The sequence below is a fragment of the Thamnophis sirtalis genome, unplaced genomic scaffold (assembly GCF_051295495.1).
Source record: "Thamnophis sirtalis isolate CommonGarterSnake01/CBP01778 unplaced genomic scaffold, rThaSir2_p1.2 scaffold_1, whole genome shotgun sequence".
Lineage (NCBI taxonomy): Eukaryota > Metazoa > Chordata > Lepidosauria > Squamata > Natricidae > Thamnophis > Thamnophis sirtalis.
In genome coordinates, this window is record NW_028261381.1 from 48423362 (window position 1) to 48442549 (window position 19188).

General features: G+C 40.3%; 1 protein-coding gene across 1 annotated transcript in view; it reads right to left on the reverse strand.

Annotated features, from left to right (window-relative positions):
• LOC106551604 (protein mono-ADP-ribosyltransferase PARP14) overlaps positions 1-19188 on the reverse strand; it is a 60062-nt gene that overhangs the window by 23257 nt on the left and 17617 nt on the right. Inside the window, exons 11-18 of the mRNA XM_087707798.1 lie at positions 18737-18886; positions 16920-16982; positions 15998-16165; positions 14488-14712; positions 13791-14393; positions 11705-11853; positions 9817-9991; positions 7612-7897 (exon numbers count right to left, since the gene is read on the reverse strand). Coding sequence (XP_087563924.1) covers positions 7612-7897; positions 9817-9991; positions 11705-11853; positions 13791-14393; positions 14488-14712; positions 15998-16165; positions 16920-16982; positions 18737-18886 — 1819 coding nt within the window. The remainder of the gene's footprint in view (positions 1-7611; positions 7898-9816; positions 9992-11704; positions 11854-13790; positions 14394-14487; positions 14713-15997; positions 16166-16919; positions 16983-18736; positions 18887-19188) is intronic.

Consider the following 19188-nt stretch of genomic DNA (forward strand, 5'->3'; position numbering starts at 1 on the left):
TTAATTACTAGTCGGGCCCCACCCAGGGGCCTAGGACGTCGTAACGTATTTTCGTAATATGCGTGCAGATCCAAGCAGTGCAGCTTTTTGCATTTGACTGATGGTGATTTTGTCAATTTTTAACTGTTTTAAATGTAATTCCAGTGCTTTTGGAATAGCACCCAGTGTGCCAATTACCACTGGAATAACCATTGCTGGTTTGTGCCATAGTTGTTGAATTTCGATTTTTAAGTCCTGGTATTTTGCGATTTTTTCATGTTCCTTCTCGGCAACCCTGCCATCACCTGGTATTGTGATGTCTATGATTGTGACCTTATTTTTCTCAACCAGTGTGATGTCTGGTGTAATATGCGCCATTTATTTATGTATTAAAACGAACCCAGATTTTCAGCCTCTTTTTTGAGGAAGAAAGGTGCGTCTTATACTCCGAAAAATACAGTACTCCTCAACTTTCAGCTATTTTAATATAGGAATCAGAATCCTGATCAACACTCTCATAGATTCGTGGGGTTCAAACTCTTGTGACCCACAAGTGACTATGGGTGACAAGGACTGCAGTCCAATGTATCAGAAGCACACTTGAGTAGGAAAGTACACCATAGGATCCTCCAAATATTAAACATCTGAACAATGAGCTTAAAGATCTTACCAGAGCTTTGCTGAAAGGTTACTACTGCAGCCTTCTTCTCATTTATCTGTTCAATATGGAAGGTACTATCTCCTGAAAGAGCACTGATGTTATCTACCAATAGCGTTAATGTGTCCAGGTGAATATTTTCTTCAACATTTTCAAGAACTACTTGTGAAAATGTTTGAGGATAGTCAAGAATATCCTTCTCAGAATGTGGAGCTTCCACAGCTGACTCATTTGTTAGGGTAACATTCTTTGTTTGGCAGTCTTGTTTCACTTCTAATTTCAAAAAGGAAAAAATAAAAAGAAGATTCAACCACCCTGGTGTGGATTATATTTTTAAGTTACTTAAATATATTAGAGAGCCGATTGAGCTTGTAAGTTCCAGCTATCTCTTAGACATAAAAGCTGATTGGGTGACTTTAGACTTTTCCAAGCCCTATCCACCACACAGAATTACTGTTCTAGGGGAAAAAAGGGGGGGGCAGGAGAATTAGGTATGTTTGCAATCCTGAATTATATCTAAAAAGGCAGAATTACAATTAATAATATCACACTACTTTAAAATTGTATTCACTTTACTGAAGTTACCTTTATTTTTTATTTTAAAATGCTAGGGTATTCTTTTTCAAACATCCCACCTTAATTCTCCTGATTTCTCTTTAAGACAATTCAGATATAGTACTGATGTAGGAGACATGAACTCAATTCTACCCATGTTTACTGGCAACTAAAAAGCTATATCTATAGCGATCCACAGTGATTCTCCAAAGTAAATGCTGAATTTGTTGAATCTCCTTTAAAACAACCGAAGCCAGTGGCTGCACACACCTTTGGAGCTAGAAAATGTCTATAGGTTAACTATACATTGTTTGGGAAAGGACCTTCCTTTTCTCTTACTATCGTAGTATTATGAATCTTCAATCTTACTTTTCTTGCTTTCTTCTTTATGCCAACAAGCTCCAAACAACGAAACTAAGAATTTGAACCTCATTTGCTCTTTTCTATATTTTTCAAACACCAGAACATTGTAAAACACCTGCCCTGGTAGATCATCTGCTCCTTATACAGTCATGGAGCTGGCCTGTAAATACCAAGAACTGATGTAAACATCATGATGTAAATATCATCAGCAACTGCTCCCATTTCCAAAATTCCCCTTGGTAAAGGCCAAAGTAAAATTGACTTAATGTTTAAAACTTGGATTTGCCCATCTCACTTGCTTGGCCTTCTTCTCCCAGAGCCTAAAAATAAAAAAGGGAGGGGAACATTAGCATACCAATGCACTGCCTGGAAGGTCAGTTGGTCTCTTTTTCAAGGTATGAAATCTATGAGGTTAATGTTACCTTTTTAGAAATCATTTCCTTCTTAGGTGCATTATCTTTAGCTGGATCTGCTGTTTCATACAGGGAGACCTCCAGCTGTAGTGTTCCTTTTCCTGCCAAGTCAAGCTCATGGATCTTCTGGGAGAGAACTCTTTGCCTCACTGTGTCACAAAAATAAATACATTACAGGGATCTTTAAAACATTTCTACTTCCAAAAACAAAGAGGCAGCAAATGCAACCTTTGTGTCATCATGCTTAATTTAGATTAGTTCAGCAATCCTTTAACTCCCTAGTTTTCCTACATCAGTACAAGAGGTGCATTTTTAATTTAAGGTTAGCATTTTGTTTAATTGCTTTAAACAATTTTCCAAATGATAAATAAAGTTAAATATTAGGCTTGATGAGGATGGTACTTCCAGATCTGGAGTTAAAAACTATTTATTGAATGCCAAAGGGTAGTCATCTTTATCAGCCTCCCAAAATTTGCAGGCCTGAAGATAACATTTTCAAACTGCTTTGGAGATTGGAAGAGTGGAAGGGATAGACAAGTGGAAAGTGAAGAGGGGAAATAGTGACCTTTTTCCACTACAAATTTAATTTGCAGTAGGAAGAACAACCGTATTTATCTCAGCAAAACCAATAATGTGATCCTGAAAACTAGCATTCCAGCCCCCTCTTCCTTTTCACAGCGTTATTTAAAGTGTTTGTCGCTCCTACAGCAAACAAGCAAAGAAGAGAGGTAAAAATTCCCAATGAAGCCCACCGAAGAAGAATAAGACACTTTCTTTACCTTCCTCCTGGGCAAAGCAAACCAAGATCTGCCCCCCTTGCTTCTGGATTTCACATTCTCCACCTCCCGACTTTTTCCGGCTTTGGAAGTAGCAGAGCATTTTGTTTCTCAATTTTTGGGGGGGCTCGGGGCTCCCCCAGGCTCCCTGCACCAGCAAAGGAAAGGAACACATCGTTCCTTCCTCCGCCATCGTGGGATAGCGGCAAAAGTCTTCGAGTTAGACTGACCGTGTACCATTTTCACTTTCGTTTTCCCACTATAAACTCGATTCCCAGATTTTATTTTATTTTTTATCACCTGTTCTTCGTGATAAACGGAAGTGACAAGGAGGCAGCTGGGTATTTGGCTCCCCCGCCGCTGGATCGTATTTCTTTCCAGTTAGTTCGAGCACAGTCACCGCCCCCTTTCTCCTTCCGAAAAAGGTTTTGCAAGCCTGTGGTAATTCCCCTGCCTTTAACATTTAGGGAGGTGTGAAAAAAGGCATTATTTTTTTTTAAAAAAATGGCGTAGGATTAAAAGAAAACTGCTAGGATTTATCATTCATTTCTCCATCCGTCGCTTCCTTCCAATCCTCCTCCCCTTTCCTTTCTTTTTCTTTGCCTCGCTCATAAACTGTTTGGCTGAATTCTTCAGAGTTTTGTTCTCCACTCCATCCAGAAAGGAAGCAGCGGGAGAAATCGTTCCGTTTGGAACCAATGGTCAAGTCTTTTGAGGTTTCCACGTATACAGACCCTTGCCCAAAGTCCTCTTCGGTTGACTTCTGAAGTGCTTGAACGTTTTAGGGCTTGGCTTTCCTGCCTGATTTTTCCCAAGCAGGAGAATCTGCTTATTCACGCATCAACCGTTTCATCGGTTGGAGGAGACCTCCATCAATGTTGGACTGGTCCAGCGTTGTCTTCTGGTTTTCCATGTAGATGGCTGCTTTTGAACAAATGTTTAAGGTCTTAACAATCTGGAGTCTGTGGTGCTCTCTGAGCTTGGTTGTTTGCTTTCAGAGGTTTCCTTACCTAACTAGGTAAGACCATCAGTGCTAGTGAGTATGGTGTGAGATTGCAATTTTTAAAAATGATACAGTTCCTCTTCTCCCTTTGATTAGAAATAGAAGCTGGCAGAAACTAGGTCAGTTTTAACCCATCTCTCAAAACTCTCAAATTGGTGAATTCTGGGTGTTAACGCTGGCAGGCAGCCATCACAGTGCCCAGAGTTTTCTGCTGTCTTCTGTTGCTTCCTCAAACCAACTCCATTTCCCAATCCATGTCTCTGGCATTTCCTGCTCATCTCCCAGCCAAGTCTTGGCTTTGTTTTTGAAGATCGGTCAAAGTCACTGAATTTGGGACAGCAAATTAGGCATAATAATTCTGCATGGATCTGACACTATATTTAAGCCAAATGATGGGGCTACAGCAGTTTGTGAGAGATGATGATGGTGTTCCAGGCTTATTTCTGCTTCGTCTAAACAACTGCTGTCCAAATTAAAATTAATTGCCAGCATGATTAGCCTGTTTAAAGGAGGTGGCAGTTTCATCATTACTCCAAGTAAATCTGATTGTGATGCAATGTAATTTTTCTCCTTCTGCAAAAGTGACTATGTATTGTAAATATTTCAACAAATGAAAATAGGATGTCTTTTAAGCTCATCTGAATTTTTATCAAACCATTTATGCCACTCTAGGTTAAAAATGGTAAAAGATTCCCAGCAGATTTTAATCCTCTGCTGTTGTGGACTTTAGGGGGCAGTGTTCATCTCTGCCAGTGCTGTCTGAAGACCTTTGGCCAACATGAGTAATGGAGCACTGTTATCTTCCCACCAAAGTGGTACCTATTTATCTACCTGCATTTGCATATTTTTGAACTGCTAGGTTGGCAGGAGCAGGGACAAGAATGGGACCTCACTCTGTCATGCCAAGCTCAGGTCTTGAACTTGGGCTGTTGGCTTTCCAGCTGACAAGTCCAGCATCTTAAACCACTGATCCATTACATCATCTATGCTATGTTAGAATCCCATCTAATTGACCAGGTAAAAGGTAAAGATGCCTTTGACTCAAACTTAACTCTGCACCCAAGTTTTCTCGGTGTTTCAGAAATCATTTGCCATTGCTTTTTCCCAGAATGGTTTTTCAACTTCGCCCTCTAGCCAAAGCTCTGGAATCCCAGGTGTTTTGTTGCCCAACTATTAATAAGCCCAAGCTTTTTAACTTTCAGGATTGACTCGGTGCTATCTAACAGGATTTGAAAAAGCTGCAGGTGAACAGATCAATAGTACAACTTTCATGTGGGAACATCCCATGGACATGATGCTATTACCAGATCTCTGGTTCTCAAAGTTGTTAACCGTGAAAGTCCAAAAATCTGTCCCCTCCTCTGCTATCGGTTTTTCCCCCAGATCTGCTGCTTGATCAGCCCTCATTATAGTGGTGGTAGTAGAAGAAACCAGCCAAGATTATAGGAAGCTTACTTCCTGTTACTCAAGATACTGATTATAAGCGTTATGTGACTAGAGCTCAAAGCATTGTTAGAGACCCCATATACCCGTCTGACAGTCTGTTTCTGTTGCTCCCCTCTGAGAGGAGGTTTCTAAGTATTTCTACCAGATTCTGTAACAGCTTTGTTTCCTATGCAATCTGGTAAACTCGTAAGATTTGTTTTTCTCACCATGTACAAGTATACATCTGAACTAGACTGTTGTTTCTGTCTCATATATGTGGGGTATATGCATATTTACCATATTTTTCGGAGTATGATGTACCTTCTCCACCTAAGAGGGTGAAAATTTGGGTGTCGTATAAACTGAATGTAGCCCCGCCCACTCACGGCCCCCCACCCTTTGGCCTCTGCTTCCCAGCAATTTACCTCCTTGCAGCAAATGGGAAACGGGGGCTTGTGGAAGCAGCAATAGGTTATGGCAATCCCTGCAGCCTGAAACAGCTGATCACCAGGAGGTGCTGAAACTGAAATAGGCTGTTTGCTGCAAGGAGGCAAATTGCTGGGAGGCAGAGGCAGATTTTTTTTTCTTGTGCTAATCAGGCTAAACTGAAACAGGCTGTTTGCTGTTTGCTACAAGGAGGTAAGTCAATAACTATAAATGCCTATAGAATGTTCAAATTATTAGTCTTAGTTTTTTAAAGACTGCTTTATTATTGTTCTAGACAACAAAATGAAGCTTTTCAAAATAAATGCTTGATCTGAAGAGGCCCAGTGCTATTGAATCGTCTTTTAAATAGCAGAGAATAACATATATTTCCAGAAAGCCACAGTAATTTTAACAGCATCTGCACAAGTATAGTCTGAAATGTAACACCACAAAGTGTGTCTATTGTCTGTACTGTTTGCTATTTGCTGCACGGAGGAAAATTGCAGGGAGGCAGATGTAGATTTGTTTTCCCTTGTTTTCCTCCCCGAAAGCTAGGTGCGGCTTATACTCCGGAGCGTCTTATACTCTGAAAAATACGGTATTTATTTATTTATATTTTTGTCATGTTTATGTAGTGTATATTGGAAGTGATGATCCTTTGAGAGCTGGATGCAATGAAATTTCATTTTAATGTAGGTCAATTAGTGCACATTAAAGTGACAATAAAGTTATTCTAAGTATTTATTTTACATTTGTATGGTTCTTCCCCATTCTTTGACAAATAAAAATGTTAATGTATGAGAGGGGGAGGAGGAGGAAGAAATTGCTGCTGGTCAAAAGTGCACATGCTTCCCCCCCAACACCATCCCCATCATTTGAAATGTATTAAGAAATGGTTGCAGGAGCTGGGTATGTCTAGTTTAATGAAAAGGAGGACTAGGGGAGACATGATAGCAGTGTTCCAATATCTCAGGGGTTGCCACAAAGAAGAGGGAGTCAAGCTATTCTCCAAGGCACCTGAGTGTATAAACAAGAAGCAATGGGTGGAAACTAATCAAGGAGAGAAGCAACTTAGAACTGACCAGAAATTTCCTGACAGAACAATTAATCAGTGAAACGGCTTTCCTTCAGAAGTTGTGAATGCCCCAATCTTGGAAGTCTTTAAGAAGATGTTGGATAGCCAAACGATATAGGCAGGGGATTGGACTAGAAGACCTCCAGGGTCCCTTCCAACTGTTATTGTTCATTGTTGTTCAAGAATTAAGGACATGGGGGTGGGGAGGAGAGCAAAGACTATTATTCAATATCGCAAGGCAAAATCCAATGCGGGAAGGCAACATCTAAACCCAAGCTTATAGTAATGTACCCCAACATTTGAATGAATTCATTTTTGACAAAGAAGCAAGGAAAAGTATTTCTTAAGGCATTTGGTTTAATTTTCATTAATTTCTTATTATTGACATCCCATCTTTTCTCCATGTGTCAGAGGGTAAGTATCTCCATGAATTTTACCCCCACAACAGCACTATGAGGTAGGCAGAGTTGAACGACAATGGCAGGGTGAATCTGAATGTGAAGTTTTCCATCAAATTCAGCATCTTCATCATTGCCATCTTACTGGCCCACCTGTCTGTGATCCATTTACAGGCCCTCACTTCCCCTTGCTATTGTTACAGATCTAAAAATGATTGATGCCATATAAGTTACTGATCTTAACATTTGCATGATACTGTTCTTGATTATTCATTAGCATGCTAGAATGTTATTGTTAACTTTCCTAACTTCTTGCATTTATTTTGTCTGAATTTATCCATAATATTTGGCACATCCTGAAGAAACTGGAACTTCTGAACTTTCATTTTTAACATAAAGAATGTTTCCTATCTTCTGAATAGTGCATTATTTTATTCATTCAGACACATTTTGTTTTTAACAAAAGCACATGAATATATAATTCAATTTTTTTTTGCATTATTAGTTTAACTAACCAAGTTATGGAACTTGGTTAGTTAAAATTTAAATGTAATGAGATACTCTGGATATGCTTGGATGTCGTTGAAAATTACAAAAAGGGTAGGTTTTTTCAGATTATCAGTTACACTATCGTATAGATCGGTTGGATCAGTTGCATTTTTTTGATACGGGACGACTAATCCTTTTGACCCAACACAATATTCTCCCACAAGCACTCTGGCAAGGTACATGTATTTTATCCCAGATGCATCTGGTTGCGAATAGGTATCGTGAGCAGAGTAAGAGGCGTTTACGGCAAAGTAAGTCCCATTTCCAAAATAGGCAGCTATAAGAGGAAGAAAAGATGTAAAGAGTCAGCAACAACCAGTGTTCTATCTTTTCACTCTTTAAGGCATTTTGCTCAATAATTGGTCATATTGAAGTCAACCCTCAATAAAAACAAATTTTCCAAGTACGGGTAGTCCTCAGATTACAATGGCAACTGAGACTAGGATGGCTTTGGAGATGTGATAGTAAAGAACGACATTGCATGACTGCATCAATTAGTGATAGAAATCCCTGCGGGAAGAAGGAGGAGTCTGAGAAAAGGAAAGGGAGGAGGATACATAGGTTTTTTTTTGGGGGGGGGGGCGAGCAGAAGCCTAAAGACTGTGGACAAGTTGGTAAAGGCCACTGGCATACGGGCAACCTTGTGCAGGTATGTCTACAAAAGCACAGGCAGGTGAGGGTGCATAGTAAGTTCTTTAGGAGAAAAGACACTGGGAACAGTTTGGTGTGGTACCTTGCAACCTTGCCTGCTAGGTTCCCACTGCTTGTGGGAAGCCAGCAGAGAAGACTGCAAATAGTGAGTATGTGACGCAGCTTGCTAGAATCCTCAATCACAATCCGGGCACCCAAGTGCCTGATCTGTGCTCATGTGAGCAAAGGGACACTGCAATGGATGGGATGGTTGAGGACTGGTCAGCACCACCATATCTTTGAATGATCGCTGAGCAAATGAACATAGACCAAGATTAGCTGCAATAAATGGAGCCCATCATGTCATCTTGAGCATTACCGTAGGGGGAATGCAGTGGTCAGAATGCAGTATTGCGGGCCAATTGTGCTGACTGCCAACAATTCAGCAGTTTGAATCTCAATGGCTCAAGGCTGACTCAGCCTTCCATCCTTCCCAGGTCGGTAAAAGGAAGACTCAGAATATTGGGGGCAATAGGCTCTGTAAAAAAAACCGCTTAGAGAGGGCAGTAAAGCACTGTAAAGCAGTATATAAATCTAAGTGTTATTATCCTCCATTAGCTCCTCCCTTTAAATTTTATCTCAGCACCTGACTTTTCCACCATGGATAATTGTACAGGTAGTCTTCAACTTACAACCATTTGTTTAATGACCATTCAAAGTTACAACTGCACCAAAAAAAAGTGACTTATGACCAGTTTTTTCTTTGGTTTTTTTTTTTGCAGCATCCTTATGGTCAAGTGATCAAAATTCAGGTGCTTGGCAACTGGCACTTATTTATGAAAGTTGCATTGTCCTGGGGAACCGTGCAATCACCATTTGTCATCTTCCCAGCCAGCTTCTGAGAAGCAAAGTCAATGGGGGAAGCCAGATTTGCTTAACAAGTGCACAATTCATTTAACAACCAAAGTGATTCATTTAACAACTGTGGGGGAAAAGGTTGTAACTCACTTTAACCACTGTTTTGCTTAGCAATGAAAAATGTGGGTTCAATTGTAGTTGTTAGGTTGAGGACTACCTGTAATTACGAAGTTAGGAGTACTGGACTCAGATACAAAGATGTTTTCCTAGCATCATTCTGGAGATCACCAACTCCTCAAGAGTCATATGATCATTCCTTTTCCATGGGAATTCCTCTCTTAGTGTCCAGACATTTGACTCACTACTGACCAAGTCACTAGGTAATCTACTGGACTCCTGCCAGAATGTAAAGCAAGCACATTTTTCTTCCAAATTTCTCCAAAGACAGCAAAGGCTTCAGGAGAAAAAAAATGTTATTCTCCCCGCACCACCCCCGGAGGTGTACAAATTATGCTGTGATGTAATGTGGCTTGATTAGCTTTGGCTTAGCATGTTGTGCTACTCTGCTGCAATGGTCCACAAATCATGGTTACATCTTAGCATACAACCCAAGATGACTGAAGCTGAGTAAACCTGTTAAACCAAACAGGGTTTAGGACAATTTGTGAAACAGCTGCTATCAAGAACCAGGCTTCAAGCACAATTTACCATGCAATCCAGCGTAACTCCTGTTAAAGCCAGTGCTGTTTATGTGGGTTAATGATGTACTGGCTGTTCCGTGAAAAAGGAGCCTCTCATTATTTATGCTGCCATTCTTAGCATCCATCTCCTGCTTTTTTATTTGGTATGCCTGCCAATAGAAAAGGTTTTGTATCCTCTCAATCTGCCAATGAAAAGAGAACAAAAATTAGTAATAAGCCATGTCCTTTAAAAAAAAGAAGAATCAATTTGGATCTTTGGAGAATAACAGTTTAAGCAGAGGTACTTTTCTTTACTAAAATAAACAAAAAGTTGAAACCAACTAATACAGGTTTTTTTCATCACAGTTGCTATTAAAGGGCAACAGCTGTAGCCATCACCCATTCCTCTAATCCAGGTCTGTGAAACTCCCGGCCTGCAGACCAGATGTGTCACACGCTGGCCACTCCCTGTTTAGCGAAGGGGTGATGCTACCGTGACGTGAGTTGACCCCCTTGCTCTAGTCCTATCTTGATCACTGTTGTTCCTGCATGAATTGTGGTGTCAGAAGTCCCCTAATTCAATGAGCCTGACCATCACTAATTCTTGAGGCAGCCCCTTCTGGATCATTCAGAAATACACTACTACTAAATATCAGAAAGACTCTCACAGAGGAGACAGACTGATTTTCTCAGATTGCGAAAGAAAGCTGATTTTAATGAAGCATTCAAAATACTTCCTAATGTCAATCTGTTTGCCAGGGAATGGGTGTGTACTTCAATGATGGAGTTTCTTTTGCAGAAGCAACGTAGGCCAAAGGTGCATGTCTACCTAACAAGAATGATAACTACATTTAGTCATTCCTTCAACTAAGGACAGTATGAAAAATATATTTTCTGAAATCTTTTCTAGATCTGTGCAGCAACCTGGATTTGAAGAGTATAAGGCATCTGGAATGCATGTGAATATGCCATGCATGCCTTTTGTCCATCGAATCCAATTCTCCGCACAGCCTTTCTCTCTTCTAGTACAGCTAGTCCTTGACTTAGGACAACTGAGCCCCAAATTCCTGTTCCTAGGTGAGACATTTGTTAAGTTAGTTTTGCTCCCTTTTACAAGCTTTCTTGCCACTGGTGTTAAACAAATCACCACCGTTGTTCAGTTAGCACGGTTGTTAAGTGAATCTGGCTTTGCTTGTCAGAAGATCACAAAAGGGGATCACATGACTCCGGGACACTGCAACTGTTATAAATATGAGTCAGTTGCCAATTGTCTGAATTCATGGGGATGCTGCAATGGTTGTGAGAAAAATGATTAAGTCACTTTTCCCAGGGCCCTTCTAACTTTGAGTGGTCACTAAACAAAGTATTGTAAGTCGAGGACTACCTGTAATTATTTTAGACTGCCCTATTCTAAGATCACAGCGTAATAAAAAGAATTGACTTCTGATACTCGGTCAATTTAATAGGACATATGCTTCCCTCTGATTGCCATATGAGTATTTGCACTACTGTAAAAGTAGAAATTTTTGACAGTAGAAATCCAAGTTCTTCTAAACATCTAATGTTAGTGTCTATGGAGAATCTCAGTCATCCAGGTCACAGCTCATTAAACACTAACAATAAATGTCCCAAAGGTGCTTTTTCAAGAGGCAATTGGACTTTCTGGTTTTTCTTTGAAAAAGTTTTGCTTCTCATCCAAGAAGCTTCTTCAGCTCTCAGCTTTTGGATGAAAAGTGAAATGCCTTCAAAGAAAAAAACAGAAAGTCCAATTGCCTCTTGAAAAAGCACCTTTGGGATATTTAATGAATGAATGGCATCAACTTTTTTGGGAGGGAAGAGGGGCTAAGGCTTTACTTGCCATTCAAAGAAGCAGAACAAAAGATGTGGGGTATTTGTTGTTGCTGTTATTGCTTTACCTTTTCAATGGTACAGTCCTTGCATGTTAGGTTAAACATATCCTGGACTTTTTTATATTCCGTCATTTCTGGTTTCAGCTCCACCACTTTAATACGCATCGTTTCCTCCATGGCATCCCACTCTTCAGGAATTGCGGTTGCCGGATTATCTTTGTAAATGAATAGGAGACAATTTCGTAAGCCTTTACAAATTGCCACTTTCCAATTCTGATTTTTAAGTACAAAAATTAGGCCAAATGTAAAAAATGGCGTTAACATCTCTTACAACTTGGATTACAACATGACATCCAGTTTGAGGGGGCGGGATGAAAAACAAGAGCAAATTATCTATTGAGTCTGGCCTAATTCACTAGTGATGTTGCTGACAGACTGCCCTCTGCCTAATAGTGTCAACCTTACTCTCAAACGTAGCATACAGAAGTTGAAGACACCTACTGTATTTTTTGGGAGTATAAGATGCACCTTTTTCCCACAAAAAAGAGGCTGAAAATCTGGATGCGTTTTATACACTGAATACAGAACCTTTGGCCTCCCGAAACCCTGCCCCTTCACCAAAATGGCGGTGCACAGCCTTTAGGAGGCTTATAGAGTGCTCTTGGGGCCTGGGGAATGCAAAAATTAGCAAAAAATGGCCATTTCCTCCCCGCCAGCCCGCAGGAGCGCTCTATAAGACTCCTAAAGCTATGCATGCCCTCTTTTTTTTGAAAAAAAAAAGGGCCCTTTTTTTGCAAAAAAACAGGCCATTTTGGGGAGGTCTGCAGAGTGCAATAGCTTTTTTTTAAAAAATTGCCTCTTCAAAATCTTGGTGCGTCTTATATTCTGGTGCGTCTTATACTCAGAAAAATACGGTAATCCTTATGAAGTTCTACGAGCCATGTTTGAATGGGATAGAGCTATGTCTGGTTGCATGCATCAATGCTGTCTGACACTTGCCTGTTCACTGATGGGGGGGGCAATGGATCAAGTAAAAACACTGTATTACCTGCATTATACCTGGCAATAAAATAGAGCAAAGGATAGCTACTTCAATCTGAAGCAAAAGAAAGAGAAAGAGAGAGAGAGAGAGAGAGAAAGAGAGAGAGAGAGAGAGGGTGATCTTTAAAGGGTGTCTACTGAAAGCCATCTTATCCGAGAAGGAAAGTATCTCATTTAAGGAGGAAGCGCCATCAGTTTCCTGCCCTCAAAACTGAAATACCTCAAATAGGTAGTTCTATCAAACGAGTAGGCATGTCTCAAACACCAGCATAGATTATGCCAAAATAAGCTATGAGAATGAGCAATTTTATTTTAAAATATGCAGGACTTTTGGCTGTTTTCATATAGGTATTTTAATACTATATACTTTGTCCCTTTTTTTTGTCTTCAAACTATTTATCAGCCTTCCCTAACACATTGGTCTTAAATATCCATCAACATGCAGTAGGGAGGGAGAATCCCAAACACAACCAAGATGGCAACCTTTGATGATAGCAGGCTGCAGAATGATGCATTGTAAGAATAGCCATTTTAGACATGTGGTGAGGTCAAGGTTTTATATTTTTAGGAGATGAGGTTTGGATTTGTACCCACCACTGTTAGAAAGCACATTACATGTTTCCATCTCCAGGAGGGAGAAAGTGTTGACGTTTAGCAATAGTGTCCAGGGATGTTCCAATGCCACTATAAGATATTCACCTGGAGCCTTTGACTACCTCTGCAGTACAGTGGCAGAATTTAGATGCTAGCAGGCAGCCAATTTGATCTCATGGAGAGGAACTAAATTCAAGAAAGAAAGAAAGAAAGGAGGGAGGGAGGGAGGGAAGGAAGGAAGGAAGGAAGGAAGGAAGGAAGGAAGGAAGGAAGAAAGAAAGAAAGAAAGAAAGAAAGAAAGAAAGAAAGAAAGAAAGAAAGAAAATTCTTGGATGAGAAGTGAAACATTTTCAAAGAAAAAACCAAGAAAGTTCAATTGCTTTTTGGAAAAGCATCTTTGGAACAACCATGACCTGAATGATTGAGAATCTCCATGGATGGATGGGTGGGTGGATGGATGGAAGGAAGGAAAAATACAGAATGAAGTCATAAATGTTGGCTAAGGTATAGAACACACCTTCTACTTTTGCAATACGCCGAAGGGCAATGCACGTTCCCTGGTCATCAACAGCCTGCATTTTACTTAGGTCCACTTTGTAACACTTGTTGTTTATGGTCAGCTCATGCAGCCTCTGATGTTGTGCTGCAGCTTCTATCTGCATATTGGTCAGACTGTCAAAAGATCTATATTGCCCATTGTCTTCATACCGCCACAGTACAAGATTTGTCAGAAGATCTGCCTTGGATTTTTTTTCTCTATCCTCTCGGATTCTTCTGATCATTGTCTGTATTTCTGTACTGGCGTGCAAGACATCTTTAGTTATCCCACAAATACAAAGCGAGGGAGGAGAAGCTTCACTGTCTAGTTTCATGGAAATGCGCAACTTTTTCTGGAGTTTCTCCAGGTTTTTATATTCGCTTTCTCCAAAGTTTAAGATCCATTCATCCGAGATAATATATTCATTCTGGGATTCTAAAATCAGGCCCTTAATCCACGCCGCTGCATTTTCCACGTTTTTCTGGTGGTCACCGCAAATCTGAAAAATGGCTGGCTCATCCGTTCTCTCCCAAAATAAGGCAGGTTTTAATTCCACAGCAGGTTTTTTGGTGGTGAAGAATTCTGTAACAAATCAACAAATTCAAGGATTCAGTGCTTCTAACTAATGTGTCTACTAGCCAAATATTTAAGACACAAGTGGAAGACATTTTCTTACCTGCTACTTTTGAGAAAAAGGATTTCGGTGCACACACACCACCACCAGATTTACCAGCTGTGGCTTCTTTTCTCTGCATGCTGGCATAAAATACATCTAGTAGATGCGGCTGGAAAATGATTATTTTAATCTCTCTCACCCCGGGGGTTGGTGTTGTACTTGCATAGTCCACTATAGCATCGATCATGCTATCAGCTGCCCTAACTGGATCGCGTTTTGCAATTCCTGTGGGGTTAATAAAACATGTGTTTCAAACCAACTCTTTTATTTCACTGGTCCAGTACTAAACCCCACCTTTCTTTGGCAAGAGAAAATTCTTCTAATATTGTGCAATATATTTACAATAGAAATTTCAGCTAAAAGGTCTCTATTGCTTTCGTTTTTGGAAGGGGAAAGAATCTTTGACCCTCCACATATTGGATTCCAATCCTTAACAGTTTTAGGAAACATGGCTAATTATCGGAGGTTTGGGAGAATTGCAAGCCAAAAATGTCTGACTAAGGAAACAAAAGATTCTTCCATGTGATCACAAGTCTTGAAAAGGTATTGTTACTCTTCCTTGACAAGGTCTTGGCTTTAACCCAACATACCCAACCCATTCCCTTGACATTGTTATTATTTTAACCATTTAGTTGTGTCCAACTCTTGGTGATTTCAAAATCAAGCATTCTCTCTGCTACCCTGTCAAGCACAGCTTCTTTCAGTCATTGGTCAATGTTGCATCAGATTTGATGTTATCAAGCCATTGTGTTTTCTGCTTGCCCCTTTTTCTTCTTCCACTATCCATTCCTAGCACTGTTGCCTTCTCCAATGTATTTGCATGCATGACATAGCCAAAGTAAATCAAAAGTAGTCTTATGGTTTTAGCTTCTAGTGATGTGTCTGGTTTTATACGACTTAACACCTCTCTGTTAGTTACTCTGACTGTCTATGACATACACTTCCCTTGATATAACCCATCAACTAAAGGTAAAGGTTCCCCTCGCACATATGCGCTAGTCGTTCCTGACTCTAGGGGGAGGTGCTCATCTCAGAGCCACTGCTGTCCGAAGATGTCCCCTGGTCATGTGGCCGGCATGACTCAATGCCAAAGGCATACAGAACACTGTTACCTTCCCATTAAAGGTGGTTCCTGTTTTTCTACTTGCATTTTTACATGCTTTCGAAGCAGAAGCTGGGACAAGTAACGGGAGCTCACTCCATTACACAACACTAAGGATTTGATCCACCAACCTTTCTGATTGACAAGCTCAGCATCTTAGCCACTGAGCCACTGCATCCCAACCACATCTACTGGTTTGCAACTCAGTTTTGAGTCCCGCTCAATTTTCTGCTCAAATTTAAATTAATCTTCAGCAGTCAAGAGCCAAGCTCGCATATAAACTTAATATCCTCAGTGATGCTATTTAGGATTATAATGCAATATGAGGTGAGTCTACAACATTATTATTACTAGAACTTTCAATACGGCTCTTTCTATTGATACAATTTTTCACAAGGCAATACAGACCTGTCCCGATTGCTGGAAATGCAACAGATGTAAATTGCCTCTGCTCGCATTCCATGAGTGTTTGAGAGACTTGCTTTTTGATATCATCACTGTGCACAAGATGGATTATATTTTTACAAGGCAGATTTCCTCCTTGAGTGCATATGAGCTTACTGTGCGGCTGGGAAGCTGAATGAAAACAAAAGTCAGCTAGGGAGCAAACAAGCAAATCAATAGGAATACACATTTCCATATTCAAGAACAGCTGGATTATATATTGCAATAGATATATGAGTTGGTTTGGTTTTGGCTGAAAACAAAGAGTAAACCCCAAAACTATGGGTTTATGGTTAGCAAATATCAGCCAGACCGCTATGACTACGTCAACAAGTGGCAATTCAAACCAAGTGTGGTTTAGTCAATAGATAGAATTAGTTTATGCCTTCCTTTGTTACCTGCATAATCCATATCTGCAATTTCATTTCATTTTATTTACTGCAAATACACATTTTAAAGTTAATACATTTTAGGCAAATGTGATTGATATGAAACATTGTTCACAGTGTAAGAACAATGTACAAACAATTCCAATGTATTTGATTTTCCACAACTGTTTTTAGAAGTAAAAACCCTCCTGCCAATCACCTCCTCTCGACCCATAAGATCTCACAGATTAGGCCTCCTCCGAGTGCCATCTGCCAGCCAGTGCCGGCTGGCAACTACGCGGAGGAGAGCCTTTTCAGTAGCAGCTCCGACCCTCTGGAACGATCTCCCCGTGGAGATTCGTACCCTCACCACCCTTCAGACCTTCCACACAGCTACAACTACTCAACTAAACTCAACTACAACTACAACTACTACAACTACAACTACTACAAGTATCCTGAAATTGATTAACAACTGATTAAGCCATAAAAATCCTATTAAAAACATTGTTCCTTACCCAGATCATCACATTCTTTCACCACCTCTGGACCAGCACTTTCCATAATTGCTTTGGAAACACCTTTTAAACAAATAAGTCAGTTTGGACAGGTGAGATAACATGCCTGGTTATATTTAAAGCTTACACTGGATAGAACAATCATTTCAACATGTGAACCTCTGACTGCATCATTTTTCTCGAGGGCATGAACCACCTTTTTTAGTTCAGAGCCCACAAAGACCCAGAAATTACTTCCATAATTGGGGTTGGGAAGAAAGAGCCCCCTTGATAATGATCATACAGAAAAAAGGGAGAGAGTTTAATGAGGCCTGAACCAATTTCAAAACCCACAGGATTCAGAATGGAAGCTTTATGATGAATTGCTCCTGAAGACCTCCTTTTGGCATAGAAGAAACCCTCCCCTTCAGAGAAAATAAAGGAACATACGGATTCTTTGTTCATTGCTAATTATTTTGTTCCTTTCTCTACTCAGAGTTTGCTCTGTGCAGAGAGATAAGGAGGACTCTGGCTCTCAGAAGTGGGGGAGAGATCTTCACCCAGGCCTCAGAAAACAGAATGCAAATGGTCATCCTACAAGCTTTTCTCTATCAGAAAGAAGCCAGTTCCTGAAATAGCAAGATTGCATGTAGATAAAAGAAAACAGTTCTTCACATGCTACATAATTCACCTGTGGATTTTATTACTCCCTGAGGTAATGATGGCTATTAATCTGGATAGATGTTAACAAAAATGGTTACACTACTGGGGAATGGCTTTATCTGGGCTATTAATCTTGCTATTCAATTATACCTCTTCTTTGCCTCCAAATATTGCTACAGGAACTACAGTGGGAGGGATTACATGTAAATATTGGGCTAAAACGAGCCTTGACATAATTCAGCATGGTCGTTCCTATAAATCAGAGCTGTCAAACTCCAGGGCCAGATGTTTCACTTGCTGGTCACCCCCATGCTCAGTTTAGGGAAGGGGGGAAAGTCACAATACGTCATGTAATGCTGTGAGTTTGACACCCCTGCTATAAAAGATAGTTCCCCATCTTTAAAGTACCTGCAATAATGCAACCAAAATAAGAAAAAAGGCTACCCCTTGGTTAAGTATAGTATCTGGAACCAGAATTTCCATCACCAAGCAATGGAAGTCATAAAATGCGAGATCATCTGACCGCATCCCGGCATTATCTGTTACCATTGTTAAGCAAGGATCACAGGTCATTAAGCAAGTCTCAGCCAGCTTGCAAACAGGTAAGTTGCTGCTAGGCAGGTGGAGGATGTGTGGGAGTTCCCCGTTGAGTTTGGAGGGGCCAGTAGTGGCTGCTGCCAGAAGGGATGGTGTAAGTGACCTGCTAGCATGCCTTATGACCTTTTCTGCCATCTTTCCCATTGGATTTGCTTACTGGAAGTCGGCAAGGAAGCTTGCAAATGGCAGCCATGATTAAGGGATGTTCTAACCATGGTAAAAGTGAGCCAGTTGTTGGGTATCCAGATTGCGGTCATGTGATCGCAGAAGTACTGGGATGGTCGGAACTCTGTGGATTGGTCCTAAGTACAACTCATTCAGTGGCTCACTTCAAATGGTTGTTGAATGAGTGGTCATTAAACAAGGACTTCCTGTACAACTATAGGAAGTCCTCTGATGTGATGAGCGACTTTCAGCAGATTATTACTTTTTAAAAATAATGCTGCCCTCCTGTACCCCACCCACCAAAACTGGACCACCAAGCACACTACAGCAAACAAAAGAAAACAAGCTAGAGAACAAGTCAAATTTTAGGACAAAAAATTTGAGGGAGGACACCTATAGTGTTGAAAACATACCATTTCTGAGATTAAACGTTTGATTGGTTATGTTTACGATGGCATCTGTTTTCTGTTCAGTAAGATCGCCCTCTTCCAGTTGCAGTTCAACGGAGCCAATTTGCATTTTAAGAATTCCATTTTTTAGAGTTGTACTCGGCTCAAAAAACACTATAAGAAGGCAAAAAGAGAGGTTGAGACAGACAAATCCATTTATTCTGCATTCTTGCCTCCCAACATCTGTGGCTGCATAATTTTTATCCTATGCTTCTCTATTTCTCTCTACATATCAAGTCATTAATTCAATATAGTTTCAGCTGATAGTTCAGAACGCTAAGCTAGATGACAAAATTCCAGATTTAATTAAAATTTTAATAAATGTTTGTCCAATTTAGACGTCACTTAATTTAGGGCACGAGTATTGTAATGTTTTCTTGGCTCTGAAGTGCCCTATCAGGTGTCCTATCCTAAAA